The sequence below is a fragment of the Ptiloglossa arizonensis genome, chromosome 1 (assembly GCF_051014685.1).
Source record: "Ptiloglossa arizonensis isolate GNS036 chromosome 1, iyPtiAriz1_principal, whole genome shotgun sequence".
NCBI classification, from domain to species: Eukaryota; Metazoa; Arthropoda; class Insecta; order Hymenoptera; family Colletidae; genus Ptiloglossa; species Ptiloglossa arizonensis.
The window spans coordinates 10,429,525-10,447,854 of record NC_135048.1 but is presented as its reverse complement, the minus strand read 5'-3'; the positions used below and the strand labels follow the sequence as shown (position 1 = coordinate 10,447,854).

At 35.8% G+C, this 18,330-nt stretch overlaps 1 protein-coding gene across 1 annotated transcript in view; it reads right to left on the bottom strand.

The window, feature by feature from the left end:
* LOC143149077 (uncharacterized) overlaps positions 1-17,977 on the bottom strand; it is an 88,163-nt gene extending 70,186 nt beyond the window's left edge. Inside the window, exons 1-2 of the mRNA XM_076316153.1 lie at positions 17,660-17,977; positions 4,401-4,823 (exon numbers count right to left, since the gene is read on the bottom strand). Coding sequence (XP_076172268.1) covers positions 4,401-4,713 — 313 coding nt within the window. The 5' untranslated portion in view covers positions 4,714-4,823; positions 17,660-17,977. The remainder of the gene's footprint in view (positions 1-4,400; positions 4,824-17,659) is intronic.
* Between the last annotated feature and the right edge of the window lie 353 nt (positions 17,978-18,330).

Sequence of the window (18,330 nt, the reverse complement as noted above, 5' to 3'; positions counted from 1 at the left end):
TAAAAATTCTCCGAAGAATTTAAATCGCTCGTAAAATTTCAAACACTTCCTTTAAAGTTTAAAACCTCGAACCCAAATAATTTACACAAATAAATCCTACCGACGAGTCCACTAGCAATGTCTAGATATAACGACAATCTATTCTCGTAAATAATTCAGATCTCAGATTCCAAAATTTGCTACAAATTACTTGAAACGTTGAAAGCACATAAATGCTTAGATAAGAATTTTTCATACCAATATCAATCCTCCTAAAATCCATAACTTTCTAATTTTTGATTATATACAAATATAACTGAAACAATCATTGCTCCTACAATCGGTTCACTGTGCAACAACAAGTAACATTTCCCACCCAAACGATCACATTATTTCGTCCTGAATGTACAATTTGGTCTCTGTTAGATTCTATTTTGGGAATAATTGGCTAAAAAATCATTTCTTACGTCTAGTTTGATATTCGTGAACGTGTAGAAATTTTATCTTAATAGTAATTGCACTTTTATTGCACCACGAACGCGAATAATCGATCGAAGTGTCTTTAATTTTAGGAAAATTCGGACGAAACTGTATCGTCCCTGAAAAAAGAAAAAAAAAAAAAGAAAACGAAAACCGTAAACGTTTTCACCGATCAAAGGAACACTTTATTAATCGGTCGCTTTCTTAGCCGCGATCTTGTGCAAGCAGCTGCAATGCCTTTAATCCGAGATCGAATTCTCGATAGGATTCGCGCGCACGATCGATCATCGTCGTCGACGTGATCGATATATCGACACTCCGCACGGTTGGTCAATTCTATGCAGTTACGGATACCTCGCGGTCCATTAAGCGCCACCGGCGCACTGTACTTTAATGAATTTCTGGCTGCACGGCTATTGGCTTTCGCTTTTTCTTCGCCTAGCGTTTTGACGGTTCTCCTTGACTTGATTTATCGACCAGGGAAAAGTTCCAGCTGTCTCGCATACTAAAAGACGGGGGTGCAATTCAGGAATGATACAAATCTCGTTTGGCTCTTTCTCTTATTATACTCGGTATTCGTAGATTGCATAGATAACGACATTCTTTCGTTTCAATACACATGGGTAGATAAAATTAGGTCGCTTGAAAATTAATCGATCGGATTCGATTATTTCGTATTTGGGAGATCGAAAGATATGCACGATTGTTCAATTTTTTCACACGCGATTTTCTGTCCCGAAAGAACATTAATGCTTTGCTTCGATCATTATTTTGGGAATAATTGGCTAAAAAATCATTTCTTACGTCTAGTTTGATATTCGTGAATGTGTATCGTAGAAATACGATCTTAATAGTGATTGCACTTTTAGTACACGAAATTTAAGCAATGAATGGAGAGAAAGTATAGTGTAAGTGAAAGTATGTTACAGGTTTGGTTGAAAATATTTCAATTATGTATCTTTACGTTGAAAGATTGGAAAAAAATGACCAAAATATTTTCACATATGGTAATATGCAAAAGAAAATTAAATTTAAGCAGATTTGTATCAATTAGTGACTGTAGGAGTATTTGATGTGCCAATTTAAAAAGTTATATCTTCCAAATTCTTTTTTAGACAAAATTTACTGGTAATAAAATACTAATACTTATTTGCCTCTATAATAAGATACTAACATTTAATAACTAGAACAGCTCTAGTCGATCAGGATTTAGCAAAACCTTATTATACGATACTGGTGTGTAAAATTAGATATTTATCAATATAGTTATATTTCTTTTACAAGTAAAGAGAAATTTTATCGAATTTAAGTAAAATTTTAGTTTTTATAATGCAAAAGTTAAACACGTATATTTTCTTGACTGCATACTCTAATAATTCTCGTCCACAATGACGCCACAGTTCCGTTTGCAAAGGATTAATATTTACCTAGATAAATAATCTACATTTGAAGTTAGAGCCATGCATAAAACATTGAGAAGTTTATTTCTGGTCCCTGGGATAGGAAATTAATTTCCGAATGAAACGAAACAAAACATATACTCATTGTTGCAGAACTCTTGTAGTTATATGAAACATTTTTATTCCGAACGTTGAGCAAAGAATTTTCTTTTATTGACGAAACCATACTCATTTGTATTCATTCGAAAAGATTACACTTCCTTGAGAAAAAAATAAGTACAGTACCTATAAGATTTATTAAATGTGTCTAGATTTCTTCACACACTTCTGATAAGCGTAAACCTATTGAAAATGGAAACGAATTCCACGAACACAATTGATTTACTTTTTATTGGTGATAAATTCGTTTTCTTTCAATTAAATTCAGTTTTTATAATGTTATAAACAATTTTATTAGAAATTCTACGATCATGGAACAGAATTAGTTAGAAGTTCAAAGAAATGAAAGTGTAGAATATATTGTTACTTGCTGTAATTATTAAAGAACAAAACATTTAAGTCATATTTGGGTGCAATTGTTAAAAACTTTCTCAGATCCGGCAAATTCTCAGCATTGACGCTATTATAATGTAACATGAATTTCTATCACCTTTTTGAGAAAATACAGCCAATTAAAATGATTAAATTTCCTAATAAACATCAATTAGTCGATTAAAAATTTCATATTCATACGTTAACGGAGAAAAACTCTATCAGGAGCTGTGCTAATTGCCAAGGTAATAAATCCCTGACTACGAAGATAATAGATCTTTATTTTATACGATAACGATTCCGTGTATCTTGACTACATAATTTTTTCTATCTGGTACAATAACCAACATTAACTGTTCATTATCTGCCATAATTCACATTGCATTGATATTCTCATTAACCTTTCCATGCCGTAAGTATGATGTATGATTATTCATCCGTAAAATATGACTTCGTAAAAGTAGTAATTAAAAATAAACCAATATATTATTTTGTACATTGATATATAATCTGATAAATAAATAAATATAATTTATTTATTATAACGGAATTATTGTGGTCACGGAATCAAATGAACGCGAATAGATTTTAACTTCGAGGTAACCCCATAAAAAAAACAAAAGGATTTATTGCAGAGATAATAATTCCGTTATGATAAATAAAGAAATGACGTATGAAGTGTTTATTACTTTAAGTTCGTATTCGGCAAAAAATAAGGTAGATAATTAGGTGGTTCCATTTAGCGAGACATCCTGTATATTAACATAACTTTTGTGTTTATTAATGTGTGATTTTTTATTGCCAGTAACTATTATTTAATCGCAGTGATCACCAGTGGTCACTTAATTTTAACCAACTGTAGAACAAAAAATATATTTTGCTCTTCCTCCTAACAAGTTACATCTCCAGTATAACAAGGTGATATTTGCATTTTACTCTTAATGTAACGATGTGGAGGTAACAAATTATTGGTAATAAGAGTAAGATGATAGTAATTTATTTGACATAATTCTTTTCGACATTTCAGTAACATGTTACCTTCTTTTGACAAATCTAATTTCTAACACAGGATCTCCTCCCTGTGTCAAAATGACGAACAGAAAGTAGAACTGGGACCATTTGAATATTTCCTGTTATTTGAATGCTACGAATAAATTTTGAATACTCGAATATTCGAATTCCAATATTGGAATATCTGAGGTTTCGAATATCGTTATTCGAATAGCATTGTGCGAAAATGTAGTTTTTAAAGAATATCTGAATTCGAAAAGATTAATTTCTAATCTACATCACACTATTCGAATACTATGAATATTCAGATACTTGATCAGTGCATAAAATATTCAAGTATTTGAATAGTCAGATAACAGTACATCACACTATTCGAATACTATGAATATTCAGATACTTGATCGGTGCATAAAATATTCAAGTATTTGAATAGTCAGATAACAGTACATCACACTATTCGAATACTATGAATATTCAGATACTTGATCAGTGCATAAAATATTCAAGTATTTGATTAGTCGAATAGTTGGATATTCGAATTGTGAAGAATTCAAGTAGCGAAGAATTCAAATAATGAAGAATTCTAATAGTGAAGAATTCAAGTAGTGAAGAATTCAAATAGTGAAGAATTCTAATAGCGAAGAATTCAAATAGTGAAGAATTCAAATAGTGAAGAATTCAAATAGTGAAGAATTGTAATAGTGAAGAATTCTAATAGTGAAGAATTCAAATAACGAAGAATTTTAAATAGCGAAGAATTCAAATAATGAAAAATTGTAATAGTGAAGAATTCAAATAATGAAGAATTCAAATAGTGAAGAATTCAAACAGTGTAGAATTCGTATAGTCAAGAGTTCGAATAGTGAAGAACTCGAACAATCAAATATTCGAGTATTCTAACAGTGTTCGTTGAATATTGGATGCTCAGATATTTGAATGGAGAATAATTCGACGTGTAGTCTGAGCCCTGATGGGTAGACAAAGAATCTCGGTACTTACCAGGGTATCCTTCCGGGATCACGATTTCCGGTCCAACTTTAACATCGTGGCGGTAACGGTGCATCAGCAGGGTGGCCGTGACTCGAAGCGATCTCTGCTGTTGTTTGTACAACAGTATCGGTCGTCCACCGGCACCTTCCACCCTAACCACCCTGGGCAGCGAGAATCTGTCCAGGAACTCGCGCAGAGGCATAAATCCAGCCCCGGAATTCGCTGCTTCCGCGGTTGCCTCCCGAGAGCTTGGTAACGAATCGTCACCGGTCCCGGTGACCTCACCACTCGACAGCGTCGAAAATTCACCACTCGACGACATCGTCACACACGGGCTGGCTTTTACGGTATCATAGACACTGTGTACGCGAGCTCCGACGGCGACTAGCGAGAGGACGTTTACACGTTGCACCGTAGGAGTGTCTTCTCGTCCTGGAAAAGTAAGGTTAGCGTTCAGACACTTGAACCAGGCGATAGAATTTGTAATGTACTTGTATCTCGAGTGCTATTTTAGTTCGGACAGAGACAGTTATATCTTAGGTGCTATCTTAAACCAGTTACTAAAGACAACTTTTTAAGCGATGGTGTCAAGTAGATTTCAAGCTTCGGATTCCTTCGTTTAAATGAAACGTGCATTTTTTTCAACGTAAACCCGAAAAAAAAAAGAAAAAGAAAATATAACGAAACGAGTTCCACACTACACCGTGTTGCTGGAAGTGTCAAGTCTTGTAAGATAATCTCTCGCCAATATGCGTAGGTATCGCGTTTAACGCGATACCCTTAAAAACGGTTTTAATGTTCGTAATTCAGAAGCCAGCCGACAAGGGGATCGTAAAAAACTTTTCGTGGGGCTATTGTGCGATACACGAGCCATACTCAGGTGGGAAAGCGATAGCCTTGAGGATACCAGCCGCCAAATGTGTCTTTCGCCACTTATTACGGAGCAACACAGGTAACACGTGTCCCTTGTGTAGTATGCAGACCCTGAACATACTGACGTTCAAGAACCACTGCAAGAATACTTTGCACGAATCACGGTTCAATTTAACAGTATTTCCATTTCGTCGTTGTTAGATTTATTTTATAACAATAAAGTGTATATTCGCGATAATGCCTAGATAGAAGATTTGCAGTTCTAAGAATACCAATTAAGAAACGACGTGAATTAAACTATATTAGACCGATCTTGAAAAACTCAGTGTACTTAGATGTATTTCTGTTCCTAGTCCTGTCATAAATTCTGTTACAAATATACCGAGTTAGTCTTAAAAAATAAGAAACATTGTCATTTAGAATTAACCTACTATAAAATTTATTGAACAGTACTGTTCAGTGTAGTACTGTTCAATAAGTTTAATCGAAGGACAAAACTTATTGAACAATCTATTATTTACACAGTTATTAACAAGAGAGGAACAATGTTACTCAAAATGACCATCTTCTACAACGATCAAGAGTTGCTAACGAAACATTGTCATTTATAACTAACCTACCAGGTTGTTCAATAAGTTTTGTCGTTCGATAAAATTATTTAAGTTTTGTTCAATAAGTTTTGTCGTTCGATAAAATTATTTAAGTTTTGTTCAATAAGTTTAATCGAACGACAAAACTTATTGAACAATCTATTATTTACAATAAAATTTTCAATAAAATATATTGAATAGTACCACATTGAACAGTACTATTCAATAAGTTTAATCGAACGACGAAACTTATTGAACAATCCATTATTTACACAGTTATTAACAAGAGAGAAACAATGGTACTCAAAATGACTATCTTTTACAACGATCAAGACTTACTGACGACATAACTCAAACTTGAACATATGAAAATTGACACTGGGCGATTATTTAAAAATAAATTGTCTAAACATCGATAAATTGACCTCGAAGAAAACAATTTATCGAAACAGAATATCGACATAACAAAATTCTGCTAAGGTTTGCATTCATATCCTCGTTTGTTCCCTTCCAAGAAAAAGATTTCGAAGCAAAACGAAAATAACCCCTTGATCGAAACAAAGAATCCACTCTTCCTTTTTATTTACACAAGGTCTCGAGTAACACTTCGAAGTTTTCAACGACACACCGAACTTTTCCCTGTATATTTATACGAATAGTTTCTGCGTCGAATACTTGTCGAATACTTCCATCGGGTCGTCGATAGTATTTTCTTTCGCGTACTTGAAAAGTCGAAACGGTGTTTGGGTTTCAATCGGTATTTGCTCGTTTTGTTCCGGTGTTCCCCGTCGTCGCTAATAAAGCGTCTGCACGGTGCACACCGTGCTGTATCAAGGGAAATGTGGAGAACAAAGCCCTTTCTAGCAACGGAATTCGTTATTCCATGAAGCGTGGCAGCCTTGACAGTGATTCGCCGCCGGCAGAGTGTGCCTCAGCTAACGAGTGATTATACTCCGGTGCGGCTTGACGATGATGGTGATGATGATGAATTTATGACGATGATTATCTCCCGTGGCGTACCGCTGTGTCGCCACCGGTGTTTGTCTTTCAGACGAGGAGCCAGTGGCGTGAAAAAAACGGCCACGGAATGATGGAATGAGTCTGGTTCGCGGTTGGTTAAGAATTGTTCCTGCTAGTGGCGTTGACACGCGACAGCTCGCTGACAAATTAAGGCTAATTGATTGGGATGCGCGAGGATTGATCGTGGGAATTTTGAAAGCCGAGCTGGTTTGCGCGAATGGGAATTTTTGTGTTCGCCGGCTCGGCGATTCGCCGTGTCAGTTTACAACTGTGCAGCTATAAATCAACGTTTCTGCTATCTGTTGATTGGATAAGCGTCATCGCGCGGTATTTTACACTTTCTGACGACGAACGATCGAAAGAACGATGGTCTCTCCGACTGTTTGCCCGAAAGAACGACCAACGACAGTGACAATTGAAAATTCGACGTTCGAAACGGTTAACACCTTTGGTAAATAATTTCTGGTTCGACTCGTTGGAAATATCGAAAGACGTGGGCAGTTTTTTTTTTGGAAACAGTATACTTCGGAATCCTTCAGTCGTTTCAACGAATCCTTTAACTTGTGTGTTAATCGAGGAGGAAGTTATCCTGTCATGAGCATTTAATGGTCGCAAGTGGGTGTACATGTTAACGACTAAGGGTATCGATCGATATTTACAATTTCAAGAAAAAGAGGTACTCGTAACTTTCGAGTCGAAAGTATGAAAGGGATTGTTTACAAATTTCCATTCGAAGTCTCCCATTTTGCAAACTGGAACGTTTCTTTTTTCTTTAGATTTCGATGATTACACGTACACAGAAATTTTCACACGAATTTTGTGGTAGCACGAAGATGGCTCCTCTCGAGACGTTATGTCGACTTTCTGAATAATTTAACGACATTGAATGGAAGAAGGAAATGCGTTATATTAATCATACGTCCGTGTTGCCGTAATAAGAAACATCAAATTATGAATTGTTGCGTCACAAATCAGCCTTAAAGAAAAGAAAGAAGCCTGAAACCTTAAAGAAAAGAGCATCAAAAAATGATAACACTAAGAAGATCTTTAATTTCACCACTAAAGATTATCTTTAGTTTCACCACTAGAGTATTGAAGCTAAATCAAGACATTTGTTGTGAGCAAGATGAGATAAGACGAGATAGACCAGATTAAATCGATTACGAGAATAAGAACAACTTGTTCGACGATATAGAAATGTAGTTGAGCAAACATTTCTGATAGAGCACTGTCCACAAAGTCCTCACCGATCTCCTCGTAATCTCGATCGAACAATGAAAAAGGAATCAAACCTATCCAGAGATACCGATTCCTTCAACTCGTATCAAGCTCCATTATCTAATTGGTCCATCGTTTAATTGATCTGAATTAAACTCGAATAATTGCCTCTACCTGTCTGATCTAAATTCCATCGCAACAACTTCTCTTCCAGCAGGACAATGCAGTTTCCTAGGTGACTTGCACCTGTATCGTTCTTCAGCCGCGTGTTCGACGCAACACCGCACTCGCATCGCATACGAATGACAAAAATTAATATTCCAGCTGTGTAAGATATGATGTGCGGAGACCCTGGGCATTATCTATGGTTCCGGTCATGAATACGCATGGCCAACCACCTCTTTTTCTCTTCCTTTTCCCGTAAAACCCAAGATAAAGCTTGTCTTCAACTTCGATCGTCTCGATTATCCGTCTTATAAACGTTGTATAATGGTTATGCAACGTTTTCTTTCGTGAAATTCGTTGATCGGTATACCCCGTGCGGAAGTTCCGTAGTTCCGTTTATTGATAGTACTATTTGAACGCCTATGGGCGTTCAACGCACGTGGAGTACTGTTCGACGGAATGTAAATATCGAAAGCACTAAAAGAGTTAATTCCTTGCAAGTAATCGCTTACAAGGATTATCAGAATATATTATTATTATTTTTGTACAGTAAATTTTATTCTACAGATGGATACTGTGTATATATGTGTGTATATGGGCGTACAAAGAGTAACTTGCATAAAAGCAAGGTACAGTTAGAGATTGTTCTTAAATCGTACTTCAATGTATCACGAATTACATTGTATCTGGTTCCGCACGTTTCGTTGAAATTTTGCTACGTTGTATCTCCGGTTTCAACGATCTGACTATCGTATACAGTCGGTACTATACACACTCAACGGCGCAGGCTTTGTTCTGCATGTTTCGTGATTCGGTATGCCGATTGGGTTCGGTCAAACGCTTTGTATTCTGTTACAGGGTTGCGGACAGCTTCTGTCCTCGCATACACGAGCTTTTGTTTTAAAAACTTTGACCATGGTTGTCTACGATTCTCTCCTTAAAGAGCTTAGTATTCGTTCTTGTAAATATTTATTACAAATACGTAAATATTATTGAACGTCCAGGTTACGCGTGTGTGAAAATACATACATGAACGTTACATATAAAAATAAAAAGATAACTAAAGAGCGTAAGATACAAGCATGTAGCTGAATTGCTATTATAAAATTTAACCTCAATATATTTCCTTATATATTGATATTTATTTTGAAAGTTTTACCACAATTTCTGGAAATGTAACAGTTTATTGCAAATTTTCTTTATTATGGAAAAACGTAATATACTTATCATAAGAACGAAGATGAGTCATGTAAGTATGGAAATTACTTTTTTTTGTAATTTCATTTTATAATAAGCTTCTCGATAACGATATTTGTGATTAGATAATTCGACAGTGAAATCAATGCACGCTTTGGTAAAAATTGAAATTATACTTTCACGATGCGCTGTTACATTCACGAAGAAAGTAAGATTATAGATAGTTAAACCTTATTGTACCATTTAACTTTTCCTTCTCCAATGTTTCTTTTTCAATTTTCAACGAAAGAACTACAAATCATCCCAATTACGTAACACAACGTATTTGGTATGTTCTAAAAATTCGACTAAGTTGTATTGTATGTCTATTAAAAATTATTGAAATAATTTTTCCAAAAACTCTTTTTCACATATAAACGACATAGGTAGGTATAAAAATGGGAATCAGAGATATATATTACTCCAAATTTATTTTTTAAATGAAGTTCACATGTAACAAGCGCCAGGATAACAAAATTGTATTGTTTATAGTTTATTAATTACAAGATATCGGTACTAGTAAATATTTTCTAATCAATAGATAATTATGACATAAATATTTTTTCTAAAGTCCAGTATAATTTTTTAATCGGTGTACCGAGTGATTCAGAAGATCCTTCGGTGTGATAATAATAGATTTTGCACAAGTAATGTGTTTTGTTCATTTTCAAGGTCACCTACTGCTTATTTATATACAATTCTTATTTAAAGTAACATTTTGAATGCACGTCAGCAGTTTCGAAAGTGTCCGTTCGACAATATAAATTTTCATACCGAAGATCATTCGAAGGTCACTGAATTTGTCTCAGTGTCAGTCACAAGACCGTATAGAAAAAGTATGTAGTCCAATTAAAAAAAGAACATTGATGACGGCGGATTGCAGATGCATGTTCAGCATTAAATCGAGATGCTCACGCGATCGAAAGATCTATGCATTCACTTACTCGTGCAATGACCTTGAGTGTGAAAATTTCTATCGCGGAATGTAATCATTTCAACCGACACTTCGAAATGTGATGGTATCTTTTCAGAATATTTCCATTTCGCCTAATAGATACAAATACTTTTTTTTTGCTTCTTGTTGCATTTATTTTCATCGAAGATCGTTTGAAGGTCACGCTATTATAACTCCTCGTACTTGTCTCAATTATCCCTGAACTGTAGGCAAAAATGAACTATAACGTTGTAGAAAAATTAAAGATGACCTTGAGAAGTTTAAAAAAGCAAATACGAGTACAAAAATGTAAAAATATTAACTCGAAAGAATATTCTAGATTGTGTGATTCGCGATGAGAAAATTTCGATCGGTCCACTGACATTTATAACTCTTTGTACTTATCTCAATTATCTCTAAACTGTATGCAAAAATGAACTATAACATTGTAGAAAAATTAAAGAAGACCTTGAGAAGTTTAAAAAAGCAATACGAGTACAAAAATGTAAAACTATTAACTCGAAGAATATTCCAGATCGTGTAACTGTCGATAAGAAAGTTTCGGTCGGTTCAGTGACACGAAAAGTACAATAATAGGGTTGGCTTGGTAATACAGGTGCATCGTAATTTTCATAACTCTTCGTTCGTTCTTTGTTAAGCTCCTTCGGGAAAACAAGGAGCTTCTGGGTCGGAACGGTCGTTCCAGTCAAGCAGAACTTTCGAAACGCTTTCGTTCTCGCGAAATCGCCCTGCGAGTCATTTCACTTTCCAGCGCGTTCCTTTTTTGGTATCGCCGGGACCGGTGTAATCGGTTGGCGTCTGTCATCTGTAACACGCGTAATCGTTGGCGCGCGCCGCATCGTCCGCGAAATTGCTATGGAGCGCGAAAGAAATTAATTACAGGAGGACGTCCGTTCCCCGCCAATTAACACTTTCGCGAGCGACGCAACGTAATACGTACGACGTTCATTAGTCCTTAAATTCGAGAATCGTTGACATAGTTGGGTCAGTTATACGTTACACTTTCAAGTCTTTGACACGTTATACGGTGGTAACACCCGCTTACAAGTACCACTTTTTGCACCGGATTCAAGCAACGGAACGATTCGCACCACTACTCGTGTTTATCTTTGCGGGAGTATTAACAACGGATCGGCGAGACTTTTTCAATGAAAATAAGTCCAGGTACGATCTCGGTCTATACAAGGTGATTTATTTAAAAGGAACCGGAATATATGTATCTTTGAAATTATCGGTGACGTCGGAAAATGTTTCTCGAATAAAAGTTGAATGGTTTCGAGGGAGACATAACCGGGGTCAATAGTTTTTCGTGGATAGACTCGAAGAGAAGATACGAAGATATGTTTTATTTTGTTCTATTGGGTTGTTCGAAAAGTAATTTCGTTTTCTTTTTTGATGGAAATGAAACATAATTTTTTTTAGTGTATAAACATTTTATTAAATTATATATTCTCCATTTTGGAAAAGGAAACGACCTTCCGAACAATCCAATATTTTCTTTTTTTTCATGGAACTGTAATCTTAATCGTTACAAGGATAATGCAAATTCAGCATAAATACCCTAGCAACTTTTTATAGTAAATCAAGTGCTGCATCGATTAAGGTAACTATTGAAATGAAGGTAAAAAAGCAGAATGTAACAAAAAATTATTTACATAGTATTATGATTCCCTCAAAACTATTCTTTTGTCTGAAATATTTGTCGATACCAGCCAGTATTTAATTATACGCTCTACGATTGCAACTAATCCCAATGGAGTCGTGTTTAGACTGATTTTTATCGGGAAAAATTCACTAATTAATTGCAGACTCTCGATTCATTTATCTTTGATACGAGAGGCATTTATTAAGGGATATCATGACCGAGAAAAACCCAATTACAAAGACTAATTAACAGAAACGAATACGCCCCAATACTTCCCAACGAGAAGTATCTAATTTCAGATTTTGTTTCGTTTTATCTTTGATAGAGAAAATGCGGAAGAGAATTATATAATTCTTCGAAAGATTCGTTTAATATCTTTAAACACATTTTACGAACAAAGTAACCAAGAAAATACAAGTGTTAACTGTTACTATCCATCGATCGATGTGATTTAAAATCCAGTCAAGTTTTGAGACGAGAGTATAAAATTTAGATACAAAGTTTCTACTCATAACCACTCACGGTGGTTCACATACATACGTACGTTGAAGAAAATAATTCTCTTTTCATATTCGAAACGTGATCGGGCGGTTTTAAAACGTGTTTCTCGCGTGCACATTTTTTCAAAATTTCCCTCGATTACAATACTTTCTTTCCTCATGGATCGGTTTAAATCGGCCACCGTATGTAAAAAAAGAAGAAGAAAAGAAAAAAAAAAGAACAGCTTTTCGTAGCGCGAGCATAACTGATCGAGCCAAAGTGAAAGTTTCGGATTTAGCAATTTGCCCATTAGCGGCGCGCGCACGCCGCTTGGAAACGCTAGACGCTTTCCGCGTGACGGTATTCCGCCGCGTCCCTGACGTAATTTGACGCGGAACGCGTCCGCGGAGAACCACGCGGAACGCTCGAGCGGATTTAATTAAGCGCAGGAAAGTCGGCGAAGCCGCGTCTTACTTTCTTGCGAGCGGTGAGTGTAATTAACGAGCGCGCGGCGAGAAAGAAAACGGTACGTTATTTTTAGAGCCAGAGTATCTGAATTTATGATTGCGATGCGTTTGATATTTCGCAACGAGTTCCGTGAGAACGAAACCGCCGCCGCCGCCACCGCCGCCACGATTGCAGGCCTTTTGAAACGCGGCGTCAGCGATTTTTCAACGCTTTCCGCTTCGTTTCGCGACGTTAGAATCATGTTCACGAACGATCTCGGATAAGTAGTTCGATATCTGGGAGTTGTGTATCGTGTTATACGGATTCTCGATGTTTCGGTTAATTAACAAGAAAAAGGAAGATACATGTGTACTGAAACGAAAGAATATAATGCATTGAAAGTAGTGTAGGGAGTATTCGAATTATTTAGAACTCGGATAGTTGAGTATTCGAATGTTATTAGTCGAATATTTGAGTATTCGAATGTTATTAGTCGAATATTTGAGTATTCGAATGTTATTACTCGAATATGTGAGTATTCGAATGTCATTACTCGAATATTTGAATATTTGAATGTTATTAGTCGAATATTTGAGTATTCGAATGTCATTACTCGAATATTTGAGTGTTTGAATGTCATTACTCGAATATTTGAGTATTTGAATGTTATTACTCCAATATTTCAGTATTCGAATGTCATTACTCGAATATTTGAGTATTTGAATGTCATTACTCGAATATTTGAGTATTTGAATATTATTACTCCAATATTTGAGTATTCAAATGTCATTACTCGAATATTTGAGTGTTCGAATGTCATTACTCGAATATTTGAGTATTCGAATGTCATTACTCGAATATTTGAGTATTTGAATGTCATTACTCGAATATTTGAGTATTCGAATGTCATTACTCGAATATTTGAGTATTTGAATGTTATTACTCCAATATTTCAGTATTCGAATGTCATTACTCGAATATTTGAGTATTTGAATGTCATTACTCGAATATTTGAGTATTTGAATGTTATTACTCCAATAATTGAGTATTCGAATGTCATTACTCGAATATTTGAGTATTCGAATATCATTACTCAAATCTTTCAGTACTCAGAAGATAGGAGACTATTATTGCGTGATACAATTAATAATAAAAAATCCTGAGAAAAAATAAAACCGAATGAAAAGCGACAGCGGAGACTAAGTAGAGGAACAATTAAACTAATACTGCAAACCTACTGGAAATGGTTAATAAATATAATAAAGACAGTTCCGATTAGCTGTTACTTTCGTGTTTACATTTGGTTAGAAAATTTCAAATCTTCGTGCATTGAGTGAATTATGAAATCTCCAGTTCTTTTTGTACCGAGTATTAATTTGTTTGCAATAATGTCGATATTTATTCAATGCATAGTAGTTTCATTGGTCAGTACTTATACATTTGTATATGGCACAGTTACCAAGTCCTTCATATTACCATAACTATCGATTCCTTTTTTTAAGTATAGAATGATTAAAAAAAAAATTGAATGCAACGATTTGTGAAAAAACAACGACGGCCAACAAAATGTTAAATGATTAATGCTTAACGATTATGGTCACCTTGTATTCAAACCAGCGATTAACGATAATACATGAAGCAAATAATCAAAACGAATGTAATAATCGGATATGACCAACTCATTAATTATTAATCACGAAATGATTACATTTCTTATTGTAATTTAATCAATACGTTTACATAAAGTGACTAAAGGAAACTGATAAAAACTAAAGCAACATTTCATTGAACGATTACGAATAATTCATAGTTACAGATCATGAATATCACGATTAGTGATTAATCTCACTGATAATTATTCGATTACTGATAATCATGATTACTTTTATTACTCAAACAAAAAAGTAATCGTGAAATAATAAATTACTACCTAGTACAGGTCTCGTGCAATACACATAAATACATACAAATACTTCTAATAAAATTTGAGACATGTGAGTGTTCGCTTTTGTATCAGTTTTCATTAAATTGTTAAATAAAAATTGGAAAGTGTTCGATTATTTTACAGTCATCCTGTAATTCAATAAACAATTTTTTTAATGTCATTGATATGTGATGTATCAGTCCTACTACAATTTCAGTTTTGTTATTTCGTGATATTTTTCCGTAATTGAATTCTTGAGTAACGTAGGCATTACACATTCGTGGAGTATTTCGTATGTAACGTGTTAAATCACTCGTTATTTATAGTGAGTTATATAGTGAGACTTGAAATTTGTGAAGAAAATTATGAATTACGAAACGAGGTCAATTAATTCGAAAGTCTCGATTGTAAGTATTTTTTGCGTCTAACATAGAAGAAATAGAAATCAGTATTTTGATAAACAGAATGATCATAGGGTAAGTAACTGTTTTTGTGTATTTTTAACGCAAGTATCGATTTATTCTATAATTATAGAAAAACAAGCCTAAAAATACACTCCATAATTTTTTGTTGCGTCAAAATGATTCACAAAGGACGAAATAAGATTTTTCAGCAAAATATTCATGACCTATTTAATTCAAATTTTATTAAATATAATTCAAACATATTTAAGTTTTAAAATTCTGAACGAAGTATACGAATTATTTTTAAATTGAAAATAAAATATACGGACGAGTCAGATATTCAAAAGTAGGACGATTCAAAAATTAGTACGATGTTTCAGAAAATAACACGAATAAATGAATTAATAGTGTTCCAAATAAATTATTAACAGCGAAATTTAATTCCTTTCCATATTTATCTACATTTCTTTCTTTCTGCATATTTTACCGTACTGGAATTTTTCCAAAACAAATTAACGTTTCGTTTGTAATCTTTTCAGCCCTGATGGATAATAATTAACAAAAAAAAGACCCATAAAATCAATTAAATTCAAAAATAAGATTAACGAATCTAGATGTGTAATATATTCACCACGAAGGACCAAAAATATATTTAAACATAGTAGGTAACGCACATGTCTAATTAAAGAATTCGATAAATGACATTTTTCGAGAAAGAATTGCTCAGAACCGTTATATATAATAAGGAGCACAATGTTAATAACAAGACATCAGTCTATACCAAGATTTAAATACACACACACACACACGAAACGTCAATTCGTTTTATTATTTATTAGTTTACTTGAATACATAAACCAAATACAAAAAGATTATCAGCTACAAAATTAAATTCTATATAAATCATAGTCACAGATACAGTTAAAGCATTATAATAAATTAACCAACATAATAAACTTGACATTTCGATTAAGACGTCCACTTATATGTAAATACAAATACCGAAGTGCTTCATAAATCGTCTATATGCAAACATTACCAACTAAATTTATAGTTTCGAAAGCAAAAAGTTAACTCGTACTTGGTAATTCGAGATTAACGCATAATTTTCTAAAATCTGATAGAGCAACATTCAAGTAACGAGCAATCTGCTATTTGCATATTTATTTGCAGAGAAGTATCGGAGTCCTTCCACGGAATTCTTTTCTGAAATGTGGCCATTTTTCCAAACAGGCCCAGCCTCGCTCCAGAAGAAGTGGAAAATTCAAAATAAACTCGGCAACGGGCTCCGATAAAATGTTATCTTCGTAAAAGTGCAAACTTCACTGTACAAGCCGTTCTCATAAAAGACGAGTTAACTTGTTCTGCCCGGTTGAGAAGTTAAAAGCCGTCGTGCAACATTTTTGCTGTATATAAATATACACATAGAGCCGCTTGTTTACTTCTCTTTTACCAACAAGGAGCGCTGATTTTTTCGGAGCCCAGCATCGTCGTTATAATGGATGCCTTTAATAACTCTCTTCATTTATCCTTATTAACGTTCCTTTATTTTTCGCCTCTTGCCAAGTTTCCAATTTCCTTTTTCCCTCTTTCGTATTTATCCTGTCTCGCACGATTCACCAATTAAATATATCCAAGTTGCATTACATTTCGATAATCATCGCTGCTGGTAGTTTTTCATTCGTCCTTCAACGGTGAATCGGGTTAATTTTTCTTCAGGATTGCACACCATTTCCCTGCGACCGCAGAAATTATTTAACCGCGGAGTCGCACAAATTTCCTTTTCAGTCACGCGCTGCACTAATTTCTTTCCCTCTTTTTTTTTGCGGCCACGACGTTGTTCCTCGATAGTCGTGAGTCCTCTGAAAACCTCTGTTCGACAGCTGGTTGCACTAGATAATTCTTTCGACCTTAAATACCTCGCGACTGCCAATTCGAACGTCTCGGTATCACCGAGGATCACACCGATCTCCCTACTCGCACGTTAACGATATTTCCCTTCTTCGACTCGTGTTTGTATCCCTCGCGAAACGATATTATTTCAATTGAGAAATTGCTACGCCAACAAAACTATCGAACGGCCCGACGTTCTCGAGGAATTCCTCGATCGATCATTTATCTTACCGTAGCGGAAAGCAACTGTATCGCGGCTGGTTTCCCATCACGATTGCGAGAACATTACCTCGTTAAGTCGCGTGTCACGGTAGGCCATGATGCAGATCGATGCACACCGCCCTCCCGAAATCAATTGCGTAATCGTGGCTGAAAAAAGTAATGAACTGTTCGCACATGCTCGCTATCGCGCACCCACCTTTCTACACTGGTCCCCGGGGCTCCAAGGATGTATCGCAATAGATCCAAGATCCAAGATCTTAAGATCCACCAAACGTGTGAGTATCACGCACGCGGTTCACCTGCACCGAACTCACGAGAACCATGACCGCGCGATCGAGCTTTCGTCGGAACTTTCACTGTGGCGAGATCCCCCGTTTCGTGAGCCGAATCGTAACCGATGATCGACCGTCGAGAGGATCGGGTCGAGTTCTCAAAGGATCGAGGAGGGACGCGGTCAATCCATCCGTCGATCGATCGAGGCTTCGAGCGCGACGTAGAGCGCCCCGACGCTCCGGACGAGATCGTGCGACTAAAGCTCGCGATCCGCGAGGACGCGCCGCGCAGCGAGCAGCGTATCCCCCACCTCGACCGATTCAAATAAACTGTATCGCGCAGACTCAGGGGGCACACGAGTCGACGAGGATCTCCTCGACCTGCCTTTTCTTTTCCATTTCCTTTCTATTCGACTTCCGGGGCTCTTCTTTTCCCGCGCGCGCTCCCGCTCCCGCTTCCGGTTCCGCGGGAGATTTCCCGCTGCGCCCTCTTACACGCCACTTCGAACATTTTCCTTGTTACGTGGTCCCATGGTACGGTTAATGGAGAACCTTTAATGGGACCGATCGACACGATGGACTATTTTTAACCCGG